This window comes from Coffea arabica, chromosome 1e (genome assembly GCF_036785885.1).
Source record: "Coffea arabica cultivar ET-39 chromosome 1e, Coffea Arabica ET-39 HiFi, whole genome shotgun sequence".
Classification (NCBI taxonomy): Eukaryota; Viridiplantae; Streptophyta; class Magnoliopsida; order Gentianales; family Rubiaceae; genus Coffea; species Coffea arabica.
Window position 1 is genome coordinate 47,181,669 of NC_092311.1, and position 11,971 is coordinate 47,193,639.

At 36.8% G+C, this 11,971-nt stretch overlaps 2 protein-coding genes and 1 non-coding gene across 3 annotated transcripts; 2 read left to right on the forward strand and 1 right to left on the reverse strand.

Annotated features, from left to right (window-relative positions):
- Positions 1-251: 251 nt before the first annotated feature.
- LOC113708224 (uncharacterized) lies at positions 252-1,883 on the forward strand. Its single transcript, XM_027230688.2, has 4 exons — positions 252-353; positions 454-538; positions 620-1,106; positions 1,361-1,883. The coding sequence occupies exons 1-4, from the start codon at positions 323-325 to the stop codon at positions 1,601-1,603; spliced, it is 846 nt and encodes a 281-aa protein (XP_027086489.1). The 5' UTR covers positions 252-322; the 3' UTR covers positions 1,604-1,883.
- Positions 1,884-2,195: 312 nt separating this feature from the next.
- Positions 2,196-2,267, reverse strand: TRNAP-AGG (transfer RNA proline (anticodon AGG)). Its single transcript has one exon. It is a non-coding gene; the product is annotated as a tRNA-Pro (tRNA).
- A 2,939-nt stretch (positions 2,268-5,206) lies between these two features.
- Positions 5,207-10,904, forward strand: LOC113708240 (MLO-like protein 3). The gene is made up of 15 exons (XM_027230704.2): positions 5,207-5,517; positions 5,636-5,693; positions 5,836-6,104; positions 6,264-6,380; positions 7,298-7,358; positions 7,559-7,647; positions 7,745-7,819; positions 8,117-8,205; positions 9,220-9,269; positions 9,446-9,486; positions 9,679-9,852; positions 9,974-10,009; positions 10,102-10,169; positions 10,298-10,358; positions 10,472-10,904. The coding sequence occupies exons 1-15, from the start codon at positions 5,389-5,391 to the stop codon at positions 10,856-10,858; spliced, it is 1,704 nt and encodes a 567-aa protein (XP_027086505.2). The 5' UTR covers positions 5,207-5,388; the 3' UTR covers positions 10,859-10,904.
- Positions 10,905-11,971: the final 1,067 nt, after the last annotated feature.

The window sequence follows — 11,971 nt, forward strand, 5'->3', positions numbered from 1 at the left end:
AAATTCTTTAAAAGTCCTGTTTAGAAATTAATGAGTACTTCTTTAATCTACACAGCCTAATCAAATTCCTTCAATTCGTCAAAAGGCCAGTGGAGTGTGCTTGAGGATGGGTCCCTATTTGGAGCGTCTGCAACGAACCTGCAGGAAACCTGTTCCCGCCCATTCCTTCATTCGAAACTTCGGAGACTTTTTCCCTGCTACTACCATTAAATAGTAGTAGTAAATACCAGTTTTCTGCTTTAATTTGAAAGCGGAAAAGTTGTTCAAATACAACGCATATTCATACTCGGCTTAACTTACTTCCCTCTGTAGATTATCTGCCATGGATCTTCATCCTCGCACCCCATTTCCAGGTATCATTCGTTCGTCATTGTTTCCTTTTACTCTAATATTTTAGATGCATGGCTTTTCCTTATGAGTCCTAGTTTTTTCCATCACCTGAGTTAATTACAGGAAAAACCCGGGTTCTGAAATCAAGAACTGATGGAAAAGCTTCTGAAGCACCAAAAGTGAATGTTAAGGAATCCCATGTCAACAGGTACAGAACTTAAGCACGAGAATTTTTACTTATGAAGTTTCAATCTCTCAGGCGTTTTAAAATTCGACCGGTCTCTTTCAGGGAAAGAAGGGTTTTCGGAACAGTAAGAAACCAAAATGCACCGACAAAGCCAGTGACGAACGAAAAGCCCACGAAAAAGCCCTTTTCTGTGGTTCCTCAAAAACCGACAAAAATGCCAATCAATGCCACTGCTGTTGAAGAAACCGCTGCAACTCCAAAGAAACCGTCTGAGAATAATAATAATGTTGTTGCAAGGAGCAAGAAGAAGACCGTGAATTTTTGCGAAAAGGTTGAGGAAAATAAGGATAAGATATTGCAGGAGGGTGATGTTTCAGCAGGAGTTCAAACTCCTCTAAGATCGCCCTTTTTGATTAAGCCTAATGTTGTGGGGACGCCTTACCACAGTGCTGAGAGATGCAGCAAATGCAGATTCGACAAGCTTGAGACATCCTCGTATTGGCTCGGTCAAATCAGATTAGCTGAGTCCGTTGGGAAGCATTTTGTTTCTGCTGCTTTCTTCCGATTGGCTGCTGAATGCAAAGCAGAGGTATTATTTCCTTTACAGTCTTTTTCTTCTTTCTTCTTTTTTTTTTTTTTTTTTGGAATTAGCAGAGGTACTTTTAGACCTTTCATCAATTGCTGCTACAAAGATTTTGGTCTGTTATCTAAATTCTCAAAAGTAATACTAAACAAGAAGAGGGAAAAATGATAATTGACAATTGAATTGCAATTATCTCCTAGATTGTGTGCAGTGGAATGAAAGAGTACTGAAGTGGCTGTTTTTAAATTATTTGTCCTTAGCCATTTCGAAACACTAAAGTTGAGCTGAAGAAATATTTGGGGCGACACGAGTACTTATCTGGAGAAAAAGAGTGGAAAGATTTGTCTATTAGCTATGGATTAATGAAGGAGGAAAGCAACTTCTGCCACAATAACAAGGAGGAAGAGGCAATTGAAGACAGCGGTCACCCCGGAGACACTCGTGATGATGAACAAGAGAAGCAAATCATGGAACCAGTCGCTGGAGAGCCTGGGAATGAATGAGAGGGAGTCTCACTTGTCTAATGAAATGCTTAGCATTTTGTTGTGAAGAGAAGTTTTTACATTTTAGATATTGAAAAATCTTGCAAGAAATCAGTAGTATTAATGAGGTGTAGTAGTTTTGGTTTTGATTTCATTCAGTGGTGCCTTAGCCCGTATCCAGAAGGGTACTTCAAGAACCTTGTATTACATTTACATGTAGGAAGTGGATGTTTGTAGAATCAGAATCGGATAGTGGATATTGGATGATGATATGCTATGCAAGTACTACAATTTGATGACATTCTTGATTCATTCATTAAAGCGCATTTAGGTCCCGTTTGGATTGCATTTTTCGTCATTTTTCATGAAAAAATTACTGTAGCGATTTGATGTATGTGAGGAAAAAAGGTAATAAAGAAATGTGTTCACGGAAAATGATAAAATTTTTCTACGGAAAACAGCAATCCAAGCAAGGCCTTATTAGTTTTCTCTCCTCTTACTGGAGCGCCTTTCATTGCTCCAGCAACACTCAAAATCCATGCCAAAAAAGATAGAAAAACAGAGTGGCATCCGGGGGATTGTTTGAACTTGGAAGAGATAAGGTGAGACAAAAGGGGCATTCCGAGAATTGAACTCGGGACCTCTCGCACCCTAAGCGAGAATCATACCACTAGACCAAATGCCCTTTTGTGGTGATACAAGTTTTGCAATTCGGACTATAAATAGAACAAAAGTCGATATGTCCATATAAATGCAGAATTAACTTCCTTTCTCCTGTTTGTATGTTTAAAAACCTATGTCCATAGAATTTATGAAATATCATGTTTATCATTTGGAGTTTTGGTTAAAGTTTAACTTTTGCATCGGACAAGTAATTCTATCAAAGTGTATGAGAATTGGATGTGCTTGTTTTGGAATGGTAATAATTTGTACCCAGTAAAAATTCTCGTTGCATAATTGCGTTTGTGATATCTGAGTGTCTTTGTGAGATTGCTAGAGAGAGAGCAAAATACAATACTCTTCGACCCCAATTAAAAAAAAAAAAGAACTGCTATTATATCTATTATTTTTCTCAAAACCAAAAAAAGCATCAAGCGCTTAGTACATAACATTGTTAATTATATATATATATATATATATATTCTACATTCCTAGGATAGTGAGTGACTTCATATCAAATATGAAAATACAACAGAACCCAACAGATTTTGGAACCTAATTATTGGATAAGAAAATCAGTTTGCATGACAAAAGGATAAAAGGTGAAATAGAGTGTGGGATAGAAGAGTTCGTCTGAGAGAAAAACACGTTAACCAGTTGAAGAAATGTAGTAAATGAACGACTACGTACTGATAGCTATTTAAAACCATTAGTGTTTAATATAACAGGGTATGCGTGATCCCTTGGAGGAATAATTTTCTGAAACATGTTAAACTTTCGGATGTACGCAACTGGCGTATACTATTGGCTCACAAATTTTGTCCAAACCAATTTCTGAAAATGAGGTTAAAAAATGATAGGCTTATCTACCCTCTTCATTTATGATTACGCATCCTAATTTAGACTAATCCAAATTAAATGTAGGTGATAATAATATTTCTTAGAGGCCGCAAAGTTGATTGTGTGCGTTTCAATTTTCAAGTTGCAGAAATGGCAAAGTTGAGTGCATAATTTATACTAGTGTCCAGCTATCACTCTCTTCTTGTATTCAAATGAAAGGGAAAGGGAGCCCTGTTGATTTCCTGTCCCTGTAGTGGATTATGTTTCGTCAAGAAGTTAAGTCTCCATCAGTGATTAATGATAAATGTGGTGGTCCTAGGCTCCCGGAGGAAATTCTGAATATTCCAGCAGCCAAGATAGAAAGTCCCTCGTTTACTTTTCTTTCATTTCGATTCATTAACTGAGGCAGTCCATCTTGGTCGTATTTCGTCAGTATCGTTGAATGTTTCTGTCAAGACAGGGCCAAAAGAAAGAAGAGAACACCCCTCTTACTATGTGGCTGTGTGTAATTCCTGAAAATGTCTCAAGTGATGCGGTACGTCTATATGGCTTTTGTCGACTGTATACCTTTTGGCATCTTCGTTGTTTGACACTATATTGTAACACCCGCGATAAATTAATGGAATCATTTTATGTAATTGCATGCTGTTATTGGCAGTACCTGCAAGATCAGTTCACCAAAAGAAAAGAAAAAAAGAAGAATGCGTGCTTGTGTTTTCTTTGAACGTTGAATATTCAGAGCTCTCAGATTCTTGTTTCTGGCATCTCTGTAGATGCTCCAGCAGCTGATTGATGCAGTTTAAAAGAGGTCGAAAAAATTAATCTTGATAACGAACTATGAACAAACTTGTATCATCTTGATGGCGGCTTATTGGATGATAAAATTGGGTATTCAACATGGTGGTTATATGCATTATCTTTGCTAATTATCCGTTTAGGAATTGTCCCCTCAATTTTATTAGTAGTAATTACGGACGACATCCTCAAGGGAGGTCTCTGAAATTATCCCATTCTTATGTTGAATTTTGGGGTCAGTCCTAATTGGAAGGAAGGATAGCGTATCACCTTTTTTTTGGTAATATAAAATTTGGATGGATTCACTTCTGATCATCATCATAGATCAAAACATTTCTCCAAAATCATAGATCGCATACAAGAGTTTTTACGAGAGGCTTTTAAAAATTTTCTACGTTTAATAATGCATGGAGAAGCCGAATCGGTAGTCACATATTGCAGCTCTGAGTCAACTGCGTCCGTGCCAACAAACTGGGAACCTCCTCCCCTCGAGTCAAGTGTGCTAGAGCTTCATAAGATTCTGCTGGGAACAGCGACTTCTTTTTTTTTTGGTAATAAAAGGGACTATATATTAAACAAACTTAAGTTATAGGTACAAAACGGACTTCACTGATTGAATTTGAGACAATCAATACAAACAACAAGCGGACATTTTATATTGGAAAAGGAGCATAGAAGTCTTATTTAGGATCTTTTATGGAAAAAAAAAAGGACCTTTAGAATATCTTTTAGGACCTGCAAACTTGGATTGACTAGCAGAATAAAAATAGCAGGTATTAGTCCTAAAATAAACCTCAGGTGACCAACGTATCATATGATATAAAAAATCTCTTCCTTCTCAACTTAAATATATATATATATATATAATGCTGTTCTTAATTCTAATCTCTCTATTCCTCTTCATTTCTTAAATTCCACCATCTTCTGTTTAAAAGTTAAAAAAAAAGAGTCAAATCTTAAGCAAAAATTTCAACTATTTGGAAAGTTTGTTTCTATTTTTTTTTATTTTGGGGGCACGAATGAAGTTCTATCCACAAAATGATATATATATATATATATATATATATATATATATAAAATAAATGCTCACACATGTACAGGGAGTGGGTGATAACTTATTTGGAAAGGTAGGCCCATGCAACAGCCCTACTTGGTATCAAGATTCTAGACCGCCTCCATGGACTTGGATGAATTTGCATATCTCGTAGCCTTGTCAGTCAATGCGAAGCCAAACAACAGATCAAACCTTGACTAGTGAAGTCATTTAAGTGTAGCAGTTCTGCGAAGACTGGCATTAATTTGCATTGCAAGACTTGGTTCAAAAGTTTGAACATGGCTTCAGTCTTCTCTCCCTCCCTTTCCTTCTCTTTAATCAATTCTTTAAATATTCTTCTTGCACGTCAGTAACATCTAAAAAAAGCTTCCAAAATTCTGCACCGGATGTTTTCCATCCTCAATTTTCTTCGTCCAGCTGATCCAACTTCAAATTCAGAAAACTCTTATCAAGCATCATGGGAGGAGGAGGAGGAGCCGCACCACACTCTTTACAAGAAACTCCCACTTGGGCTGTTGCAACCGTTTGCTTCATTTTCATCTTTCTTGGAATTTTGATCGAACATTTGATACATCTCGTTGGTCATGTTAGTATCTAAAACTAAAAGCTCGCGTATATATATTAACTCTTCATCATGATTTTATAACTTCAGATGTCGGATTAATGAAGAGTTTTTGTTTTTCTTGTGGTAATTAATGATGCAGTGGCTCCAGAAACATAGGAAAACTGCTTTATTTGAAGCGGTGGAGAAGCTAAAATCAGGTGCGTTTAGAGTTCGGACTTCCTTCCTGCTAACAGTTCAGTAATGGAAGTATAATTTAAGTTCACTAGAATTGCTTAAAAATCATACGGCTTTAATTCATTTTCTCTTTTAAATGAGCAAATGGCCTTTTTTTTGGTGCAGTTTTGATGCTCCTGGGGTTCATGTCGCTAATACTAACAGTGACCCAAAGGCCCATATCCAAAATTTGTGTACCACATAGAGTGGCATACTCTATGCTTCCATGCCGCAAAGTTTACGCCACCAAGACGACCAAAGTATACGAGAATGTCTGGAGCAAATCCCAAAATTTTCTGCCGCCAGTCGAATTTGAAGATGGATTTCATCACGAAAGAATATTGGCTGCTGCTGCTTCTGCCACCTCCAATTCTTCCGATCACTGTGGCTCTAAGGTAGTATATTCTTTGCTCATTTATCCAACGTTTTTCTGCAACTAGCTTATAAACAGCTAACAGATCAACCCTTTTTTTTCTTTTGTAAGTTCCAAGCTAACAAATTTCTAACTTACTTTGCAACTTTTTGTACTGACAACTGGTTTGCTGTTGTTGCAGGGAATGACTTCTTTTATATCGCCAGATGGTATGAATCAGCTCAACATATTCATTTTTGTACTAGCAGTAATGCAGATTGTGTACAGTGTTCTAACAATGGCTTTGGGAAGAGCCAAGGTAAGCTCCAGCACCTTCAATTTTGTCACAACCCTAATTCAGAGTGCTGTTTAACAAGGACAATCTAAGCAGACTTAATTTATTAAGGACCCCAGAAAATAAAAAGTCAGTTACTGCAGCCGCCGCACACATAAATAAAGCAGCCTTCGTTCAAAGTAGTACTATAATAGGTTACCTATAATTAAGCTTACTTTGAACAGTTTTTTTTTTGTCCCTTGGGTTGGGCTTTTCTTCCCTCTAGAATCTGTTGACTTATTAAGCAGTGCTATTTAGTGTCAGATTTGAAATTAGCTCATGAAAAGTGGAAGTTTTGGACAGCCTCATACATATAGGTGCAGTCTTTGTTGGCTTTCCGGTGAATAATTCCAGCATGATCCATTTGTTGTTGTAACGAACCTAGATTGAACACAAAATAGAGCGAAACAGATACTCAGAGCTAAAAATTGAAAGAGAAGACAATGAGCGCATTTGGATTACACATTATTTTCACCTTATTTACACACACTGACTTGCTTATTATTAGACTATTCCCGTGCATAGGTAGGTTATTTTGTGAAGCGAACGATCTTACTATTTAGCAGTAATTGGATTCTGAGATGATGATAATAACCTTTGTTGTCGGCTAGCAATTCTACTTTGGTTTCGACGGTTGGTCACCAATTTCATTCATAATAGTTGCTAGATGTTAAACTTAAAACTGAACTATCGATCGGGTACCTTATTTTCCTAAGACTTTTCTGGTCGCTCTTTAATTCTCCTACCACAAACGGTGTTGATCTTATCTAGTCAGAATCAAGAAGACATTTGTTGGAGGTATTAAAAATATTTCAAAAAATCCACACACACACACATATGTACTGCTATTTTTTCCTGCATTTATTTACATTTGTGTTTATTATCCCATGATTTGTTGGCAGATGAGGCGTTGGAAAAGTTGGGAGAAGGAGACCGAAACCGTGGAATACATGGCTGCTAATGGTACTACATTTTTCTAGTTTTTTCACGAGTCTTCCCCATTAACGTTTATAAACTCAACTGACATAAGTAACACGATAAATAATTGATGAAATAAATTGTTAATTGTTTAATGACTTAATCATATCTAACTTAGCGGATCCGATGTTTCCACGTGTCTTCGAGAAATTAGTGAACTAATCAGTGAATCCATTATTCAACAGATCCTGAAAGGTTCAGGTTTGCAAGGCAAACAACCTTTGGACGAAGGCACATGAGCGCTTGCACAGAAACACCTACTCTGTTGTGGATTGTGGGTGAAAATGATTAGCAATCTAAATTCATCTTTGACAATTACTACTGCTAAACATTTGCTGATGGGTGACAGTACTGTTTTGGATTGCCTACAGAAATGCTTTTTCAGGCAATTCTTCCATTCAGTAGCCAAAGTTGACTACCTCACCCTCCGCCATGGCTTCATTTCGGTGTGTAACATTTCTGATTCTTTTCTGTATGTTTTCTACATCAGATGAAGACCCTTTTTGCCCTTTTAACTTCTAACGTTTTAATCAAATAGTTAAAGAATTAAGTTGAACATTTCAAGGGTTTAAAGAAGAAGAAGAAAAAAAAAAGAATAGTCCCACAAATGTCTTTGGAGTGACATCTCCAAAAAGAAGGTCTATGGGACAAATTGTCATTTTCAATCTCTCGTTGACTTGTTCTTTTGGTATGAAATCCTTCATTCACTCGAGTGTACCTTATCTCTGATAATCTGGCTGCAGGCTCATTTGTCCACAAACAAGTCCTTCAATTTTCGCAAGTATATACAGCGATCTTTGGAAGACGATTTCAAAGTGGTTGTTGGAATAAGGTATTGATTGCAACTACTCTACTATAAATCTTCTCTTCTTCGGTCAAAATTTTACAGTTACTAGCAACCTATGTGTGCCTTGTGGACGAGTGGTATAACTTAAACTTGTCCACCTCCTTAAAGTTGACTTATTGACTAACAATCTAACAGGAAATCAAATTAACATTGACTGGTACAGTAATATTTTCCAGAAGTAACCACCAGAATATTAATAATGCTGCTGAGTTCTTAATTCGTTGACTAACTAACATCCTTTGCCTCTAAAACGAAAAGGAGTCGGAAAATAAAGCAGTTCTGAAATAGTTATACTATTGTCCATAAGGGTCTAAGCTTTTGATCCTTTATGTTTCATACGCATTTCCATTTTATCTCTAACGTGAACATTTGGTACAAAGTAATTGTTGCCAAATGCCATAACTTTTGAAACATGTTACCAGATGTGCCAATTTGAGTATTTTTAAACACATATGAGGCACCGTCAATAAAATGTGCCATTGATATATGATTAGACGGTATCAGGCTACTAGGCCGAAAAGTGTATCTTCCTTTGTGCTACTGTAGCAAGGACATAATTTTAGTACGCCGTTAGCAAGGGCATTGACACAATGGATACGCATATGATGGTTTTTTTTTTTTTTAGCGATGATAATTGTTATATAATCTAATCTATCCTATACTAGGGGAGGGGGCGGATCCAAGGAAGTCTAGGGCTAATTCGAAGGGGATTAAACCACCATCGGACTAAATGGATGCACTACGCACCCGCTTAGATTTTTTTTTAAGCAAAGTTACTTTTAATGTGGCAAACCTTGCCTCCCACCCCACCAAGTTTTAATGTTAGCCCAAAGGCTAGTGGTTGGATACGCATATGATGTTGGGTTTGGTGTTTTCTTTCTTTCTTTTTTCTATTTATCCTTTTTGTTTTTTAAACCGCAAAAAAAAAAAAAATCCTTTGTGTAGTTGTCTTTATAATAGAATTCATTCTAAGAGTTTATTTTGTTGTTTAATTTGCAGCCCATTCATGTGGTTCGTGGTTGTTATTTTCTTGCTTGTTGATGTGCACGGTAAGTCGTTCATATTCTTGGTCCAGACGACAAATGGAACTGTCAATTTCAACTAAAACCTTTTGCAATCAAGTGTTGTACTTCCCCAAGATGCACAAGCTTTTAGTTCATAGTTCTGAAGAAATATTGCCTCGAGTTAAATTCCATAATCTCTGATATGGCTTCAATTGAATCAGGTTGGAATGTGTTCCTCTGGGTATCATTTCTCCCACTGTTTGTAAGTACTAAAATTCCAAGTAATATTTTCTGTAACATGCGAATTCTTTTTTAAGTAGTACTTCAGATTTTGGGTTATCTCAAGTTTCTATCTTTTTACATGTTGAACGCTTGGTTTGATTAAAAAGAAAATTTTTTTTTATGGTGAAACTTGCCCATAATTTTTCTTTACCTTACAAAAAATTTTCTGTAGACTGTTCTAGTAATTGGAACTAAGCTGGAAGTGATCGTGGCCAGACTGGCTCTTCGGCTTCAAGATCAGAACAGTATAATAAGAGGAACCCCGGTGGTGCAACCCAATGATAGCCTTTTCTGGTTGAATGAGCCGAAGTTTGTCTTGACTCTTCTTCATTTCACTCTTTTCATGGTAAGTCCTCCTCCTTGCTCGCAAACATTCAATTCTTAATCAATAGGGGAAGAAGAAAACTAGGTGATTTTCTCTTTGATTTTCTTTAGCTAACTAAAAATTTTTTTTTTTCTCATTGCAGAATGCATTTGAATTCGCATTCTTCATATGGGTTACGGTATTTATGAATTCCTATTTCATTTTCTCTTCATATAAAATCATTCCCATAGTTATGTTGTTGATTTCTTTTCTTTTTGAAATTTTGTTCAGTTACAATTCGGCATAAAATCTTGCTATCATGAACGAGTTGAAATCATCGTTATCAGAGTTGTATTAGCGTAAGTAATTGTGGTGCTAGATTTTAGACATAATTGTCCATAGTTTTCTTGCACTGATAATGTATACAAGATTAATGAGTGTACAGTCTTTGGGCCGAAAACTCACATCCACTATGGTTCTTTTCCAGGGTGATGGTTCAAGTTCTCTGCAGTTACATTACCCTTCCCCTTTATGCTCTTGTAACCCAGGTTTGTCAACCATTCCTCACCTGGATCTTGATTTCGACTCCTAGACTCATCATTCAAATCTCTTTTTTTTTTAATATTCGTACATTAAACCTAAGAGTATGAAATTCTTTCAGATGGGCTCACGGTTTAAAAGCACAGTGCTACATGAACAAACTGTTCACGCCCTAAAGAAATGGCATGCAGATGTGAAGAAGAAGAGAAAGAATCAAGCAGATACAAGAGATCCTAACCACTACAACGATTATTCTTCAACCACAAGAAGCATAAGCACAAACAGTACACCTGATGTATCCTCTCATCGAAGAATGCCAACCCTGGCAGAGTTTGCTTCTGGTACAGGGGCTGATGAAATCGTGGAAGAGCAGCCCCATTGTCAACAACAAGAAATTGTTCATCAAAACAAAGAAGACAGGATAGTTGAGGTCTCAGAAGTTTCACCTAGTGATAATGGTGATGTACAAATACAAATGCCAGAGCAGATTAATGCTATTCCACAATGAAAGATTTGATTGTTGATCAAATACATAAAGTTTTGATTTTTTTTTTTTTTTTTTTTAGTACACCATGCAGCTAATACTGCATCAAAAATCATGTTGGAAGCAGAGAAGGTTAATACACAGACTCTTTTTTTTTTTTTTCAAAAAAGGATAATACGAAGAGACTTAATAGTCAAGGTCCCATATTCATTTATCCTTGTACTTAATCGCTCTAATGTACAAATAATCATGTACCAAATTGCGAATCCGGATTCACTAGCAATTTGGCTCACAGCACTTCTAAAATGGTGAATGAAATGGAGTACTTTATTAGCGCCGGCTGACAAAACTCCCCTTGTTCAAAGTCGTGATTCACTTAATAACAGATCACTCTGTCTTTTTAGGGCAATTAAACATTTCCCTCATTGAAAATGGTAATTCCGAATATAAATTTTATTACAGTCCAGACCAACTATCTTGTAAACTTAGCAGTTAAGTTTCGATTAATAAAATACCGTGGGTATAATCACCGAAAAGTCCAAAAGCAACAAGTCCAAGATTTTAATACTACCTTTTTTCTTAATTTGTGATGAGGGCCGTGGCAGGATCCGGCCCAATATCTAGAAAACCATATGTTTCCCAACGGCGAGGTGCTTCCAGTTTAAAACAAACAACCATTCCACAAAATAGGGCTGCAACCTTCCTGTTTGGGGACAGGCTAATAATCCTGTAACGGCGTGGTGCTCTTTAATTTTCGGATTTATTTCTCGATGCGGATCATTTTTGGTAGGCAATAATACAGCTCCTTAGAAGGCCGACTTTGGCGGAATCCATTAAAATGAGACAAGGATAGGCAGTACGGGCCACACACGAAAAATTAAAAGTTTGACCGGATTTGAGGCCCCTCGGAGCTTAGACAACACGAACAACAGCATCTACAGAATCAAAACATATGCGACAAAACACAGCAAAATACTTTGACCCACCTCAAGAAATCAGCCAGGACATTTCGACCCATCATGCACTTCATCGCAATCATTAAATTCCAAATTTAGTGAGGACAGTAGATATTTTTCTGTCCTTGATGTAACAAGTTTTTGTAACAAGACATAATAATGGAGAGCTAGACTTCTTTCT

Bases quoted from the DNA above. Each gene is read 5' to 3' on its own strand.
- LOC113708224 (XM_027230688.2), top strand. From the start codon at position 323: ATGGATCTTCATCCTCGCACCCCATTTCCAG. The intron at 354-453 runs GTATCATTCGTT...AGTTAATTACAG, and splicing joins TCCTCGCACCCCATTTCCAG to GAAAAACCCGGGTTCTGAAA. The intron at 539-619 runs GTACAGAACTTA...GGTCTCTTTCAG, and splicing joins AAGGAATCCCATGTCAACAG to GGAAAGAAGGGTTTTCGGAA.
- LOC113708240 (XM_027230704.2), top strand. From the start codon at position 5,389: ATGGGAGGAGGAGGAGGAGCCGCACCACACTCTTTACAAGAAACTCCC. The intron at 9,270-9,445 runs GTAAGTCGTTCA...CAATTGAATCAG, and splicing joins CTTGCTTGTTGATGTGCACG to GTTGGAATGTGTTCCTCTGG. The intron at 10,170-10,297 runs GTAAGTAATTGT...GTTCTTTTCCAG, and splicing joins GTTATCAGAGTTGTATTAGC to GGTGATGGTTCAAGTTCTCT.